The 15,250-nt window shown below is 29.6% G+C and overlaps 1 protein-coding gene and 1 long non-coding RNA gene across 9 annotated transcripts in view; one reads left to right on the top strand and one right to left on the bottom strand.

The window, feature by feature from the left end:
* Window positions 1-15,250, bottom strand: part of LOC129918266 (CUGBP Elav-like family member 4) — a 993,834-nt gene that overhangs the window by 816,884 nt on the left and 161,700 nt on the right. Inside the window, exon 2 of one of the 8 annotated variants that reach the window (XM_055998709.1) lies at window positions 14,419-14,580. The exons of 6 other annotated variants lie outside the window; for them this stretch is intronic. In XM_055998709.1, the coding sequence (XP_055854684.1) occupies window positions 14,419-14,481 (63 nt within the window). In that variant the 5' untranslated portion in view covers window positions 14,482-14,580. Of the gene's footprint in view, window positions 1-14,418; window positions 14,581-15,250 lie in introns of those variants that run through there. One more of the 8 variants, XM_055998716.1, reaches the window with a different exon arrangement.
* LOC129918267 (uncharacterized) lies at window positions 971-2,527 on the top strand. Its single transcript, XR_008772940.1, has 3 exons — window positions 971-1,078; window positions 1,653-2,347; window positions 2,415-2,527. It is a non-coding gene; the product is annotated as an uncharacterized LOC129918267 (long non-coding RNA).

Consider the following 15,250-nt stretch of genomic DNA (forward strand, 5'->3'; position numbering starts at 1 on the left):
TAAAAATCTTCGATAAGTTTACAAGTCCAAGTAAACATTATTCTTTGTGAACTCGACTTCCAAAATTCTTCTTCATCGGAAACTGAGAACCCGTTCAAATAATTAAAAATCAAAAATTTAATTTATCTCGATCATTTCATCGAAAATATTTCGTTTAATTCACTTAAAAAAAAAACATGTATGTAAGTGACTGGTTCTTAAAAACTATTTACAAAAATTAAAAGAAAAATTTAACTTTTATGTCATCACCATACATCGACCATACTATTCATGTAAGTATACAACCGTATATTTAATAAAAAAAATCAATAATTAATTTTATCTTTCATTTTTTTTTTCAGAATTTTATCACTCCTGATAACCCCAATATTCGATTTCTTTTCTTTTAATTTACTAACTTATCATCTTTTTTTTTTTTTTTTTTGTTATATGTATCTTTTCATTTAAATTTCATGTTCATATAAATTTTATACAAACATTCGCATATCAATTTGGATTTCTTTTAAATCTCATAAAAAAAACAAATTCATATAAAAATCAATAAAAAAGCAAAAAAAATTCACTTACCCAAGATCCTGAATGTTGTGCACAGCATTTGATCTGGTTTCTGCTAAACGTCGTTATTAAATGATTTTTTTTTTTTTTTATATTAAAGGGTATCAAGGATTAAAAAAAAAGAAAGAATCTCTACTTCACTTTTCAAAATAAATAATTTTATCGCGATGGATGGGATGTTACACCTGGCATTACTACTTAATAACTATCATTAATTTTTTTTTCCAATTATGATTCACTTTCGGATAAGGCTTTACCAAAAAAAAATTGAAAATATCTTCTCTTAGAAGATCTATCTTTGAACTCTACTTCAAATCTACAATACTTCATCTGATTTATTTTAAATTCACTTGTTGTAAATTTACTTTAAATTTCATTAAGTTTCTTATTGAGCTTTCAAAAATTTTCTTTAAATTTGCTTTTAAAATCAAAAGTTGATTTAGTTTGATTTAATTATTTTCTCAAATTATTATTTTTTTTTTTTTCAAAGCTAAACGATTGTTGTTAATCAAAATTTTTTCTGGTAAGTATCTTTAACTTTCACTCCTATCTATTTATCTTAATTTCTAGCCTTATCCTTTTTTGTTATCTTTTGCTATTTCATATTTCTTTAATTCAAATTATATTCTTTTTTTTTTATTTACTTTTTCTTTATTTTATCAATTCTATCTTATTTTCACTTTCTTTTCAGGTATATTTGTTTTTGTTAATCAATATTAATTCTAAATTCTTAATCAAACTTAATTTCCTTTAAATTTTTTCTACTAGGTACTCTAACTTTCTTTTTTCAGGTTCTTTAATTTTTTCTGTTTAATTTAACTTTTTTTTTTCAGATACTTTAATTTTTTTTTTTTTTTTCAGGTCCTTAAATTTTCTTTAATTTAACTTTTTTTTTCTTTTCAGACTTCTTTAACTATCTTTAATTTTTTCTTTTCAGGTTTACTTTAATTTTCTTTAATTTTTTTTTTCTTTTCTTTTCAGGTTCTTTAATTTTCTTTAATTTAATCTTTTTGTTTTTTTTTCAGATACTTTATGCACTATACCCTTATTTTTGTTTTTCTTTTATTACTAACTCAAACCTTTCTTTTTTTTTCTAGCTTTAATTTTGAACTTCTTTCACTGAATTGGATTACTTTTGTCACGAAGGGATGCTTTAAAGTTGACGTTGGAGTCACTTGTCGACTCAAATAAAAATCGTTGGTTCAATTGGATTTGTTCGATGATTGTTGGGTTATACCAAATCCCTAAAGAATAAAATTCAGAGTTAGCTCTACCTAATTTTGGTTTAATTATATGATATATTTTCGAATTCTTACCATTTGGGATCAATGAATAGGAGTCTCTTACAGACACTGGGTCTGATGTTTTCTTGAAGAACCGAATCGGACTCGAATTCAGACTTCTGAAGACGGTGACTCTTCAAGACCAAAGTTAATTTTTGCTTAACGGTACGGAGATTCCAGATTCCAGAAGATTTCTGTGTCCAGAACACGGAAAGGAACTCTGAATGACAACCGCCAATCAGTATGGATTTCAAGGCAAATTCTTAATAAAATTATCCCCCTAAGGAATGACATTTTTGGATTAAACTACCGTTTTTCATTCACTTCTAGAGAAATATCAAGTCTTACCAATTTTTGGGGATGGTTCAGATTTGAGAATCCTGGGTATTCGAACCAACTGATGGTGGCGTTCTATCGAGCCAAGATCCTATGTGGGGTTAATACAACCCGATAAAAAAAAATAAGAAGCAGACTCTGGTGTCTGGTTGCAACCACTGGATGAATTTTCAGTAAGCTTGAATGCCTTACAGGGTAACTGGATGTGCCTAAGGGATTAAGTTTTTTTTTTTTTCTTAGGTTGTTGGGGCGATGCTGATTTATAAAATTCTTACCTAGTTGGGAAATTATTTTCCTGATTTGGTTTCAGGATCACTTCAAGACGAGTTTGTCTAATTTTGGAGTTTCAACCCCTCCCTTTATTGCAACAACTGCTGCTTTCCTCTTCAAAATCGTAATCCTGAAGAGAAATTCGATTTTTGTCCCCTATAGACTGGACTGAATTCGATTTTTTTTTTTTTTTTATTTTTTGTTTTGCCAATATTGGAAAAGAGGGTCTCGTTAGTCCTGACCGACAGGACGGCGATGACCTCCAATCACACGATCAAGGATTCGCTTTGGTTTCCTAAACCAAAAAAAAAAAATTTACTTAATTCTTTTACCTTCTTTCTTTTTTTTTATGTTTCGTGTATACCTTCTTTTTTTGTTGGATTGGGGATGAAATAATCACTTGGATTGTTCTTTTTGTTTTAATTGTTCTCGATTTATTTTAATTTTATACTTTTTACTTTTTGTTCTACTTTTTGTTTTTTTTGTTTTACGCAGGCGGGAGAAACTTCTTGTTCGCACTATGGCTCGACTTGGAAAGAATTTGTCGTGTGCATTTTTGCAACACGAGGACTTGCATAAAAATTCTTTTACATTGGGACGGATGGAAATGGAAAGAAAGCGGATACTAATGGCTGATCGGTATGGTATGGTATACTCAGCGAAACTTTCATCCCACTACACAATGAGTTCAAGCTCGATGCGCAAGTTTTTGTTAGTTCAGGACAGGGTGTGTCGGTGATAATTTTTTCGAGAAAAATTATTTGTTGAATGTAAATTTTTTTTGGTGTAATATAAGATTTTATAGTTGATGAAATAAATTTCCTTTCTTTTAATGAAATGAAACTTTTTATTGAACCTGGATAAGACAAAAACTTTATTTTGGTTAGTTTCTGATATGCTTTGATGGATATCTTTTGTAGATGGGGTAAGTATAAAAATTCGATACGAGGTTTCCTACATAGTCTCAGAAAATGTTTAGAATTACCTACTCCCTTAACTGACTATGATTTTACCCTGTGTTTATATCAGGACAATCATGTTACTTTTTTAAACACATTCTATTCCATTTCTTTTTTATCTTCATTGGCTTATAATCACATTTTTGATGAAGAACCAAACTCTTGTCAATGCAGGCTTTGTGAATCCTAGTATTTCTTCAGCAATACTTCAGTGACCTTTGGAGTTTAGATTACATTTTAATATAATTCATATCTTTTGGCAACGATATCTTATTCGGGTTGGGGTCGAAATACTGTATGTGTCAAAATACTGTATTACAAATACTGAAAGTCAAAATACTGTATTTTAAAATTCTGTATATTTAAATGCTGTAAAAAGACTTCGAGAAAATGCTGTAAGAAGGCTGCAAAATTGCACATATATTATTCAGTTTGTTAAGCTTTTTCGAGACATTGTGATTTTGCTCATTTACTCAGTTACAGGATACTGAATTTGCAGTGTTTTGAAATACAGCATTTTAATCATAAAGTATAATGCATTATAGAGGAAAGTGGCCTAAAATGGCTCCCATAAGAAAAATGTCCCATATCTCGAAAAAAAGTAACATTCAAACTTAAATGCTATATACTTTTCAAAGTTTAATATATTAGGTACTCTCACATTTTTTTGCTTTTCGAGTTAAAAAAATTCCAAAAAGTATTTAAATTTTTTAATTTTCAAGACGTCTACAATTTTCACTGGTCAAATTTACCCCGGTAAAATGGCACACAGTCCAAACATACGTGATTTTAAATGAAAAATCGAGTAAAAGGGCTCCTTTTCCATTTTCTTGGAACAAGCGGTGCTTAATGCCCAACAAACCCTGTTCACGTTGGTTTCCCGTCTATTTACTGTAGTTTTTGGAACTTTGAATGTTTTCGATGCTTTTTTCCAGATTTTGGACGGAATCAAAGACTTTCCTCATCACCATTTTCATCAACAAATGAAAATGTGAAAGTAAGTACGCCATTTTACCCGAGTGCTAAGTAGGCTATTTTGCCCATTTTGGGTTTTTTGAATTTAAGTTTTATACCGAAAAATCTAAAATCGTTCTAAGCCAACTTATTACAGTAAATTATTAAGAAATACTTCATGCATACATATTATATTAACTTCTTTTTCCAAAATACAATGTTTTTTTTATACTTTTTTTTGCATTAACAAAATTCACAAAACTATAACGAGTGTACTTTTGAGGTGGTTAGAGACAGTTTGACCTGTCAAATGTCAAATAATGGCTTGAAGTTGCAAAAATTGTATATACATAGGTATGTAGGTTTTGCAAGATTAACTAAAGAATCGCTTTCATAAAACTTTCTAATTATGTTCGATTCTACGATTTCTAGTAAGGGGGCCATTTTACCTTGGGGTGCCATTTTAGGCCACTTTCCCCTACAGAATTTTGATAATACATTAATATGATCCGCTACCTATCTATTTATTTTTTGAAAAAAAAAGTCTTCTTTTTCTGTTGTCCTGAAAGTCAAAATCCCAAAAACCCAAAATCCCGAAAATCATAAATACAGAAAATCCGAAATCCCAAAAATTGAAAATCCAAAATCCATGTACCGAATTCTGGGTTTTATGTATTTTGGATTTTCGATACTATGGGCTTTTTGTGATTTTTGATTTTCTAGATATTTCTGTGTATTCGATTTTTTTAATTCTGGGTTTTCGGGATTTTGGATTTTCGAGATTCTGGATTTTCTGGATTCATAATTTCGGAATCGAAATATCTAGTATATTTTCATCTGTGGCATCATAGTTTCTGAACTACCTATCGAAATTTGACAAATAAGGTGTCATTGAAGTTGTCTTGCTTGTCCGCTGATCAAAGATCATGTAAGGCTGTATGAAATTGATTATAGAGCCATTACCTACTTGTTTGAATTTAAAATATCTGATAGCAAATAATATCGGGTCCCCATAAAGATTTTTTTTATTTTTCATCAATTTCTGTTCAACATCCGATTTGAGCTTCAAGTTTAATTTTTTTTTTTTCAAATATTTTGAATTGCTGAGTAGAATTCTGAATCAATGACTTTCTGGATGTCCTTTTCTATATTCGATTCCATTTTTTCAATTCAAATTGCATTCATAACCAGTTACATGACAACATAGAGATGAAAAAAAGTTAGTAGACAAAACCCCATAAGTAGTGCCGTTAAGGAATAAACTTAAATTCAAACAAAAATTCTATCGCCTAACAAAAGAACACATAGAAAATACAAATACATATATCGTAAAAGGACATCAGCAGCTTTACAATTTAAAATAAAAGAAAAGGCCAAATGGATTTAAGGAATAAACGAATAAAATTTTCTCCAGACATCACATATAAAGCTGCTATGAAAAGATCTTGGTTAAGAGAGAAAGACAGATACCACACTTTCCCACTTCATTCTAGAATTTTTAGAAAAGAAAATGATGATGCACACTGCACAAGAATATCACCAGAATATAATACAAAAAAAAAAAAAAACACACAAGTGATACGAACTCTTAGCTGAACATGAACTTGGTTGACCGTATGCATAGATACTCGTATATCCGCAGGATTTCTTAAAAGAAACTAAATAAAAAAAAAAAAGCAGAAAATACAAAACACCATAACTAGAAAAGAAGAAAAGTCTCTTTCTTCGGGATGGCATATAGCTAGCAATGGCACAAAGGATATCTCATAAACACTCCTCTATGCTTATCACATAAACTTGTGACATTCACAGCAAACACCCTCTCTCCACACTCTCACTCACATTCTCTATCTTATGCACTTGTTCAGTGGGAATACGAAATGAAAACATAAATTTATAGCATCGGACTTAGAAGATTGTGCAACAGAAGCAAAGGCATCCTTCCTCTTAGCCACAGCCATCTAGCAGACTCATTTCAAGGAGGCATACAAGATGCTGTTGTGTCTAGGGTTACCTCAAACCCTGAAGAAGAAAATTTATCTCAAGATAGTGTTTTAGGCGTAGAAACGCCAGACAGTAAAAAATAAGATGAAGTTGAAGTTGAAGGTGAGGTTGAAGTTGAAGTTGAAGTTAAAGTTGAAGTTGAAGTTGAAGTTGAAGTTGAAGTTGAAGTTGAAGATAAGTGAAGTGAAGTGAAGTGAAGTGAAGTGAAGTGAAGTGAAGTGAAGTGAAGTGAAGTGAAGTGAAGTGAAGTGAAGTGAAGTGAAGTGAAGTGAAGTGAAAAGTGAAAAGTGAAAAGTGAAAAGTGAAAAGTGAAAAGTGAAAAGTGAAAAGTGAAAAGTGAAAAGTGAAAAGTGAAAAGTGAAAAGTGAAAAGTGAAAAGTGAAAAGTGAAAAGTGAAAAGTGAAAAGTGAAAAGTGAAAAGTGAAAAGTGAAAAGTGAAAAGTGAAAAGTGAAAAGTGAAAAGTGAAAAGTGAAAAGTGAAAAGTGAAAAGTGAAAAGTGAAAAGTGAAAAGTGAAAAGTGAAAAGTGAAAATTGAAAAGTGAAAAGTGAAAAGTGAAAAGTGAAAAGTGAAAAATGAAGTGTGAAGTGAAGTAGTTTCCTTCAAATACCTTGTGAGAGAACGAAATTTAAATAAATTTAAACAAAAACCAAAATGTTGGCAACACACATTGACCTTATTGGAAGTTCAATTTTACTATTCCCCCAAAAAATATCCACCCACATTTCTCACGCTGACATAAATAACCCTCTCAACTCTCACACTTGTCAAAATTGCGGTTACGATTCGTTTAAATGCAAATTGAAAATTGTATTTCTCGAGTATCGGTTTGTTGTGCGAGGAAAACTTTATTTTTGAATTTTCCTCTTGGGGGCTTCGCCAGTGAACAAAAAAAAAAAAAATAAATAAATAAAATTCTTCTATTCGTATATACGTCTTCTCCATCTCCCATTCACATTGCCTTTGCTATTATGCCTCTCTTCGCCTTATGGCCGCCCCCCAAATCTCATTTCTTCTTCTCTCTAAACTCGTATATATCGGATTTGGTAACGGGATGTTGGCCTTATTCTTGTGCTCTGTAGAGCTGTTTTATTGTGCTCAGCCTTCTAAACTGCCAAAGTTTGTTTACTTCAGTTTCCCAATGCCACATACGCTTAGAGGGTTAAATCTTAGAAATAAGTACTTGGACGTGTGTGTACTGTACACAGTTAGTTTTGTTGTTGTTGTTTTTGTTGTTGTTTTTTTTTGTCTCTCTCTCTCCCCCTAGACTATATCTGAGTATTGCACAATTCTTGTTTTCCTCTTTTTGATTAAATTCAAATTCAATTTTGGCAAAAAGATGCAACCAGAGCTATATAAGGCTAGAGTACAAAATCGCACATTGCAATGCTAGAGAAAGGAGTCTATGCCTCTGCTTCCTGGCCTCTCTGAACAATTTTCTTCATGCTGCCTTCAGTTTTTGTTGAAGAAGAATAAAAACTCAAACACTTTGCAAAGCTATGAATCTTTGATTTTGTGTGTCAGTTTCGATCTGATGCTGAGATATGATATTGGCACTGACGTTTGTTGTGTGTTGTACTGGAGGTAGAAGGAGGTGAAGGCAGGGTAGAAGAGAGCAAGAGTTTATAGTAAAAAAGAGCAGCAGTTCACCACATTGGATGGAAGGGAGGCATGGAACAGCACCAGCACACAGTGGTTATAGAAGATGCAATATATGAGATATGAAAAAGTTATTCTTTGGAGTTTTTTCTTTATTTTGTTATTTTTTTTTGTATTCTTTTATAGGATATAAAGGACCAAAGCGTTCAACTAAATTAAATTCTATTTCAAATTAAATTGACAGATATTTGCGCTATGAAAAAAGGAAGTTTTGTATTATTTTTTCTTATTGCTACAAAATTATAAAAAATTTGGCAGAGGTTTTTTTTTTCTCTGAAAAAGTTGGGTAGATTTGAAATTGAAGGGAAAATTGTCGATTTCTTGCTTAAGGGTTATCCCACTTCTGAACTTAAAACAACATTTGCTGAAAATTGGTTGAAAAAAAAAAACCAAAAACGTGAGTTCTGGGGGATTTTATTGCTATTTTATATTTTTTTTTTTCAATTCTTTAAACTGTCTTAATAGAGTGTTAATTTCTCTATTTTTTTTTTTTTTTTTCATTACTTAAAGATCGAAAACAATATTATTTTCTATCGTTTTCTTAGAATTCACAGTGAATCCAAAAATAGATCTAAAAGATTTTTTCAATCTATAAACAACAACAAAATACAAAAAGAAAACTAGGTATTTTATTGAACGTATGTAAGGTCAATCAAAATGTACAAATGTGTATAGAAAATTTATTTTAAGACTTCACATAATTTGCCTATACAACGCTTGCTCTACGGAGAAACAATGTTTACTTACATAGCCTTTATGTGTGAATTGTTATGAAGGGTATCTATTAAGAAATCTTTGAGATAAACAAAAATGAATTATTAGTTCTCTTGATTGACTTTTGATTTTCAACACATAATAAATTCAAAACGAAATAATCTTTATTTCAAATAAAAGAATTATGAATAACTTTGTGTTCTTTTTTATAAAAAAGCAGTATTTTGAATAGGCCATCAAACTAATATAATTTTGTTAAATGGTTATTTTTGCGGATTTCAAAAATACAAAAATCCATAACAGTTTTATAGAAAAAAAATGCATCCTAGCAAAAAATAGACTTTTTTCCGGTAAGGCCATTTTTACCTGTGCCATGTATACTAGGGCGTTCGTTAGTTAAGATTTTTTTCGAGAATCAAGTTTCTAAGTGGAAAATCTGTTTCTAAATAATAAGAAAAAAAAATACCCTAATTTTTTCAGATTTTTATTATGACACTGGATGGCGTCCCAAGAGGGTTAAAGTTTTTTTTTTCATTTCAAATAGGTATGTGTTGACTTATGAGGAAATTTTTTTTAGATATAGACTTAAGTCAAATAATTTTAATGAGGTTCTTGTCTAAATTAAACAACGTTTTCAAAAAGTTATAAACCATTTTTCTAGGACCAGGGGTTCAGTCAGGGAATGCATGTTTTTTTTAGGTTTATTAAAGCAAGCATCTTTCATTAAAACAAGCATATGAAATACACTACTGGAAAAAATTAAGGGATGAAAAAAAAATTCCAAATTTTTGGGCAAATTTCAACAGGCCGTAACTTCGAAAGAAATGGTCGTACAAGAAATTGATAAAGAAGGAAATTGTAGCTCCAAGTGTCTAGTTTTTAGATTAGAACTTTAAAAATTTTTAACATCTGCGGTTTTTGAGTAATCGTAGAAAAACCAGCAACAAAAAAATTTTCAAAATTTTTTTAGTTTTTTTTTTTGGTCTACGGACGTGGAAAAATTTTTTTTAGCTTAACCACTATAAGGATCAGATACTTTGTTCATTTAGCTTTAATTTGGTTTTTTGAACACCTCGATACGTCCACTTCTCGCCGAGATATCGGTCTTCAAATGGAAAAGGATCTTTTTGTGTTTGATTATCGATATCTGAGCAACCAATGATCGCACAGAAAGTTAAAGGTGGGTTTCAAGAACCTGAATGAATTCTCCTTAACGGCTACCCATTGCTTTTCCAAAAAAAAAAAATTTTTCTTATTTTCACATGAATTTGAAAATGCAACAAAAAAAGGGCTTTTGTTTTTTTTTTTTGGAAAATCGAGCGCTAGATCGAAAATATTGAGGAAACCACTAATGTTAAGTGTGCCTTTTCTAGTTCAATATGTCCACAAAAACCCTACAAAAATTCAAACTAATCCAGCCAGCCGTTTTTTTGTTTCACTCGATCGAATTTCTCAATTTTCTTTTCTCATTTTGTAATGAGAAAAAAAATTGTTTTTCCTAGCTTTTTCCATATTTTTGCTCCAGAAAAAGCTTAAATTTAAAACAAAACAAAATTCAAAAAAAAAAAAAAAAAATTCAAAAAAGAAAATTTTTTTGAATTTTTTTCTCTTGAAAAGTTTAGTAGTGTAGTATGGAAAATAAAATATAACCCAAAAAAAAACATGCATGATTAAGATTAATTCCCGGTTATTTTAATACTGTGTCACTTTATTGTATCCTCCAACAACTCTGAATGTATAAAATAATAGAAGAAAATTTCATAAATTAATTTTACCGCAGCCATGCAGCCACGTAGAAACAAAAAAATAAAGGGCTTTCTCTAATAAAAAGTAGTTTTGGCTAATTTTTTCAATTTCTCTAAAACGACAAAACATTTTTGCATCCAGTTTTCTTTTTTGAATTAAAATTAATAAAAGTATTGATTCTTGAAAATAAAATCAGTACTTAATTACATACTATTTTGAGAAAAATTAGTTTGTAATTTTTGCTTGAAAGATTTTTTTCAAAATTTTGAGTTTGAAAATAAATTTTTCAAAAACTATTCTTTGAAAGAGCTTTATTTAAAAACATAATAAAAGAAAAAGTTATTAGCTTTCCAAAAAGGTTTAGGAATTTATTGTAGATATAACCTTGGACTTTTAATAATTTTTTTTCCAATCTAAGTCAAATTCCTAGAAAATTTGGCCTCCACGCTAAAAAGAGGGGAATAAACCAACCCCCCTCCCCTCCAATACGATGGTCTTATCTCAACCAAATCAAACCGCTATGGCTTTCTGGCAAATTGCTGGTATATTACCTTGTATAAATAATAAAAAATGTTTAAACAAAACATAATTCATGTTTTCGAAATTGATTCCACAAATTCACCATACCATGAAGCTTTAAATGCCGGTAGCGACCTCTAAATATTTTTATAAATTTTTCAGACATTTTTTTTTTTCATGACAAAGAACAAAATGGCGGGTTGGGACGGTCAAAATTAACAAAAAAAATGTTTACCCCATATAAGGCACACCCTAATGCCCAGACTGAACCCCTGGTCCTAGAAAAATGGTTTATACCTACTGGACTTTAACAGGATTTTCTATGTTGTTTTGCTCCCATTATGGGAGCTCGGAAATCATGTTAAAAAAATAGAATGGTTAAAATATGAAATTTTCTTTTTTTTTTGTCAAGCACATTTTGTTATTAAAACTTAAGAATCTTTAAGCTCCACAAAGTTGTCTTCAGTGAAACAATTGTTTTTAAAGAAAAGATGAAATTAAAAATTGGCATAAAGATACCCCAATAAAATGTTTTATTTAATACCAGAAAAGGTGAAAGGGTGTGATAAGGAAAATCCACCAAAAGCACCATAAAAACTATACGAATAAAATAAGTCTGTAAAATGCTTTCATGTGAAATGGTACTTTTTTATGTGTAGAAAAAATGTGAGTTTTTTGTATGAACTAAATAATAATAATGGTACCCTATTGAAATTCAGAAATAATGTTACATTTGAGATGGAAAACAAGAAGACTATCATGTCTATAAAAATATTGTGATTAAAAGATTGTTATTTGTTTTTTGTAATTGAAAACAAATTATTTTTTGACCTAAACGAAATTTGATAATAACGTGACATTTGGTATAGGGAACTCAGGAATAAAAAGACTTAGTAAAATAATTTTGACTAAAGGGTGTATTTTTTTTTTTTTTTTTGAAATGAGGAAATCTCTCTGTTTAACAATTTTTTGTGGATTTATTTCCCATTTATTGTAGGATTAAAGTCCATTATTGAATTCATAGTTATTCTTTGCAAAAATATTAAGATATAACATAAAAAATAAATTGCACGACTGGGGTCGCACGTACTTGCTCTTATGCTTAAAGTAACTATAATGTTAAAGCTTTTTATTCAAGAAATTTAAAATTCGATATTTTGAAGAAATTTCATAAGTAGTATAAAAAAATTAAATCTATTTATTTATTTATTTAATCCGTTAATAGCCTAACGTTAGAATTTAAAACTATTTATGTACATACAATTTTAATAATAAAATTTTACCTAAAAAATAAATAATAACTATAATATGTTAAAAAAGTTTTCTTTAAATGTTTTGCTTTTGACATTGTCGTTTACAGATGAGATCAAAAAGTAATATTTATTGAAGACTGAAATCAATTGATTTAATGGGCTATTCACACCATAGTTTGTTCTGCTGAAAATCGGACATAAAGGCAATTGTCTTCTTATGCTAGTTTGACTATAGCTGAAATTTAGACGACACAGAGTTGATGGACATATTATTGAACCATTGATTAATTTGACAATAAAACAAAGCTGAATATATTTTCTATGTTGTAAAAGTGAAGGGAGATTTATAAGTAAGAGTCTGTGAGAATAGGGTGGGTGTATGGATCTTTGGGACCATGGAAGAAAACGAAGGCAAAAACGCAAAAACCTCCTCTGTATACCTTCAAGTCTATTTATATGAACAGAATAGTAAGGAGCCCATATTACGCAGCCGTATTCAAGTACAGGTCTAACAAAAGAAATATAAAGAAGCTTGAGGACATAGGGATCACAGAAATCACGAGAAAATCGTTTGATAAAACCAAGAATCTTATTAGCTTTTTTTACTATAAAGTTATAATGGTCAGTAAACGTCAACTTAGTGTCAAGAATAACTCCTAAATCAGAGAACTCGGAAAGTTTACAGAGAGAAGAAGAATCTAAAATATAATTATAAGTTATAATTGTTTTTTTGCGTGAAAAACACATAGTTTTACATTTGTCTATATTCAAATAAAGTCGGTTAATATTGCACCATTCCCTACATCTATGTAGATCTTCTTGAAGCTGTGAGCAGTCATTAATTGAGTTTATAATTTTGAAAATTTTAATGTCATCAGCGTAAATTAAAACAGACGAGTTTTTTATAATGGATGTTATGTCATTTATGTACAAAATAAATAAAAGGGGACCTAAATGGCTACCTTGTGGAACACCAGAGTTGACATGAAATTGGTCCGATTGCTCATTTCTGAAAGTAACAGTATAACTTCTATTCTTTAAATATGACGAAATCCACAGTAAAAATTTGTCATTAAATCCTAAGGCCTTTAGTTTGTGGACTAAAGTCTTTAATAAAACTCCGTTTTAAAATATCTTAAAAAAAAAAACAAATATGCCATTTTATTTCTCGTATAAAAATGTATTTTTAGAAAAAAATTTTTGAAAATTGTAGGAGCCGTTTTTTAAAAAAATAATTTTTTATATATAAAATTTTTTTAACATTTTTCAAAAAAAAAGTTGGTATGCCATTTTGAAGAAATAATTAATTTACACATAAAAACTAAATTTCAAAATTTTTCATTGATCCGTTTTCAAAAAATTGATTTTTCAAAAAAAAATTTTGAAATATTTTTTTAAAAAACCAAAAATGCGTTTTTTGAAAATTTTCTAAAATTTTAATATTATCTTTACTTACACACTTTTGTATAAAAATTTTCATTTAAATCGGGTTAATTTTGTACGAGATATTCAGAAACGAAAAAAAACCGTTCTATGACAGGTACCGTTAATAACGGTACAAAAAATATTTTTTTTAAAAAAGTTGGCCCTTATGTGTAGTATTACACACAAAAATTTTAATCAAAATCGTTAGAGCCGTTTTTGAAAAAAATTAACTTTTCTATTTCCGTTATATGGCAGGTACCGTTAGTTTTGGTCATAAAAAAAAAATTTCAATTTCCCCTCTAGGGAATCACCAAAAACTGCTAACTACCAAGTTTGAAGAAAATCACTTCACTCGTTTAGGCTGCAGCTCCAGATAGAGACAGACGGACAGACAGACAGACAGACAGACAGACAGAATTGCCGGACCCACTTTTTTGGCATTCTCCATCATCGTAATGTCATGTAAAATTGTTATCTCTAGTTCGATTTTTTTTACGAATCCTAAACTTGCCCTATAGTACCTATATCGCAAGTAAAAATATAATGGGTCGTTTTGAGATACAAGATATTTAAAAACCTGGACGACATACATAGGTACATAGCCTTCTTTGAAATTTTCACATGATAAGAAAAAATAATTTTTGTGTTGGAGTTTCTACTGTAAGGAAGCTAATTTTTTTTTTCAAAAATAAAATACAATTTTAGGGTAGATCTCACAAAATTCAACATAATATTTACCTACCAATAAATAATCATAATAATTCGAGTATTCTGGCATCAGGTAAACATCACAAGCGCTCTCCATTTTTGATAATTTTATAATTTTTTATTACGAATACTTCCAAAAGGTTGACAGGTAAAAGTAAATAAAACACAAAATTTTAAGAATTCTAGAACAAAACTACTAAAAAAATTTAAAAAAAAAAAACATTAAAAAACTATGAAAAAAAGAAGGTAAAAAATATTTAATAATTTTATATTTTCTTATTTAGGTACTAGCACATTTTAATACTAATTAATAGTTTTACACAAAAAAAAGAACTTATTAAATAGCAATTTCACTAATACAATAAAAAAAATAATCAATAAATTATGTCAACAAAAACCACCTGTTTGACACTATTTTCGTACTTTCAAACTAATTAAGGTATCTTGAGAGGATTAATCTAAAAAAAAAACACATCCAGTTAACCGAGTAAATACAGAAGACAAATATTTGTAATTTTTTTTTTTTTAATTTTAAACATCCACTGTAACCAATCAAGGACCTTTCATAGAACACGCAGGTAAATAGCAATAGAAAAAACCGTATCGAACGTCGAACTCGTGCTTGTCGCCGAACTGCACCACCACGTTTTACAAATAATGATAAATACCTGTAATGGTTCTATAGATGCAATTTACTATCTAAATCTAGGAAAAAAAATATATCTATCTAACCCGCACCGTTGCGATTTCTAGCTTTGTTCAACAAAAAGTGTATCTATAGGAAAGGTATAGGTCTCCAAACACGTAAACAGTAGAGTGCAAAGCTTAGAGCTTCAGCAGTTAAGCAAATACGGGCGACGGACAAA

This window comes from Episyrphus balteatus, chromosome 4 (genome assembly GCF_945859705.1).
Source record: "Episyrphus balteatus chromosome 4, idEpiBalt1.1, whole genome shotgun sequence".
NCBI classification, from domain to species: domain Eukaryota; kingdom Metazoa; phylum Arthropoda; class Insecta; order Diptera; family Syrphidae; genus Episyrphus; species Episyrphus balteatus.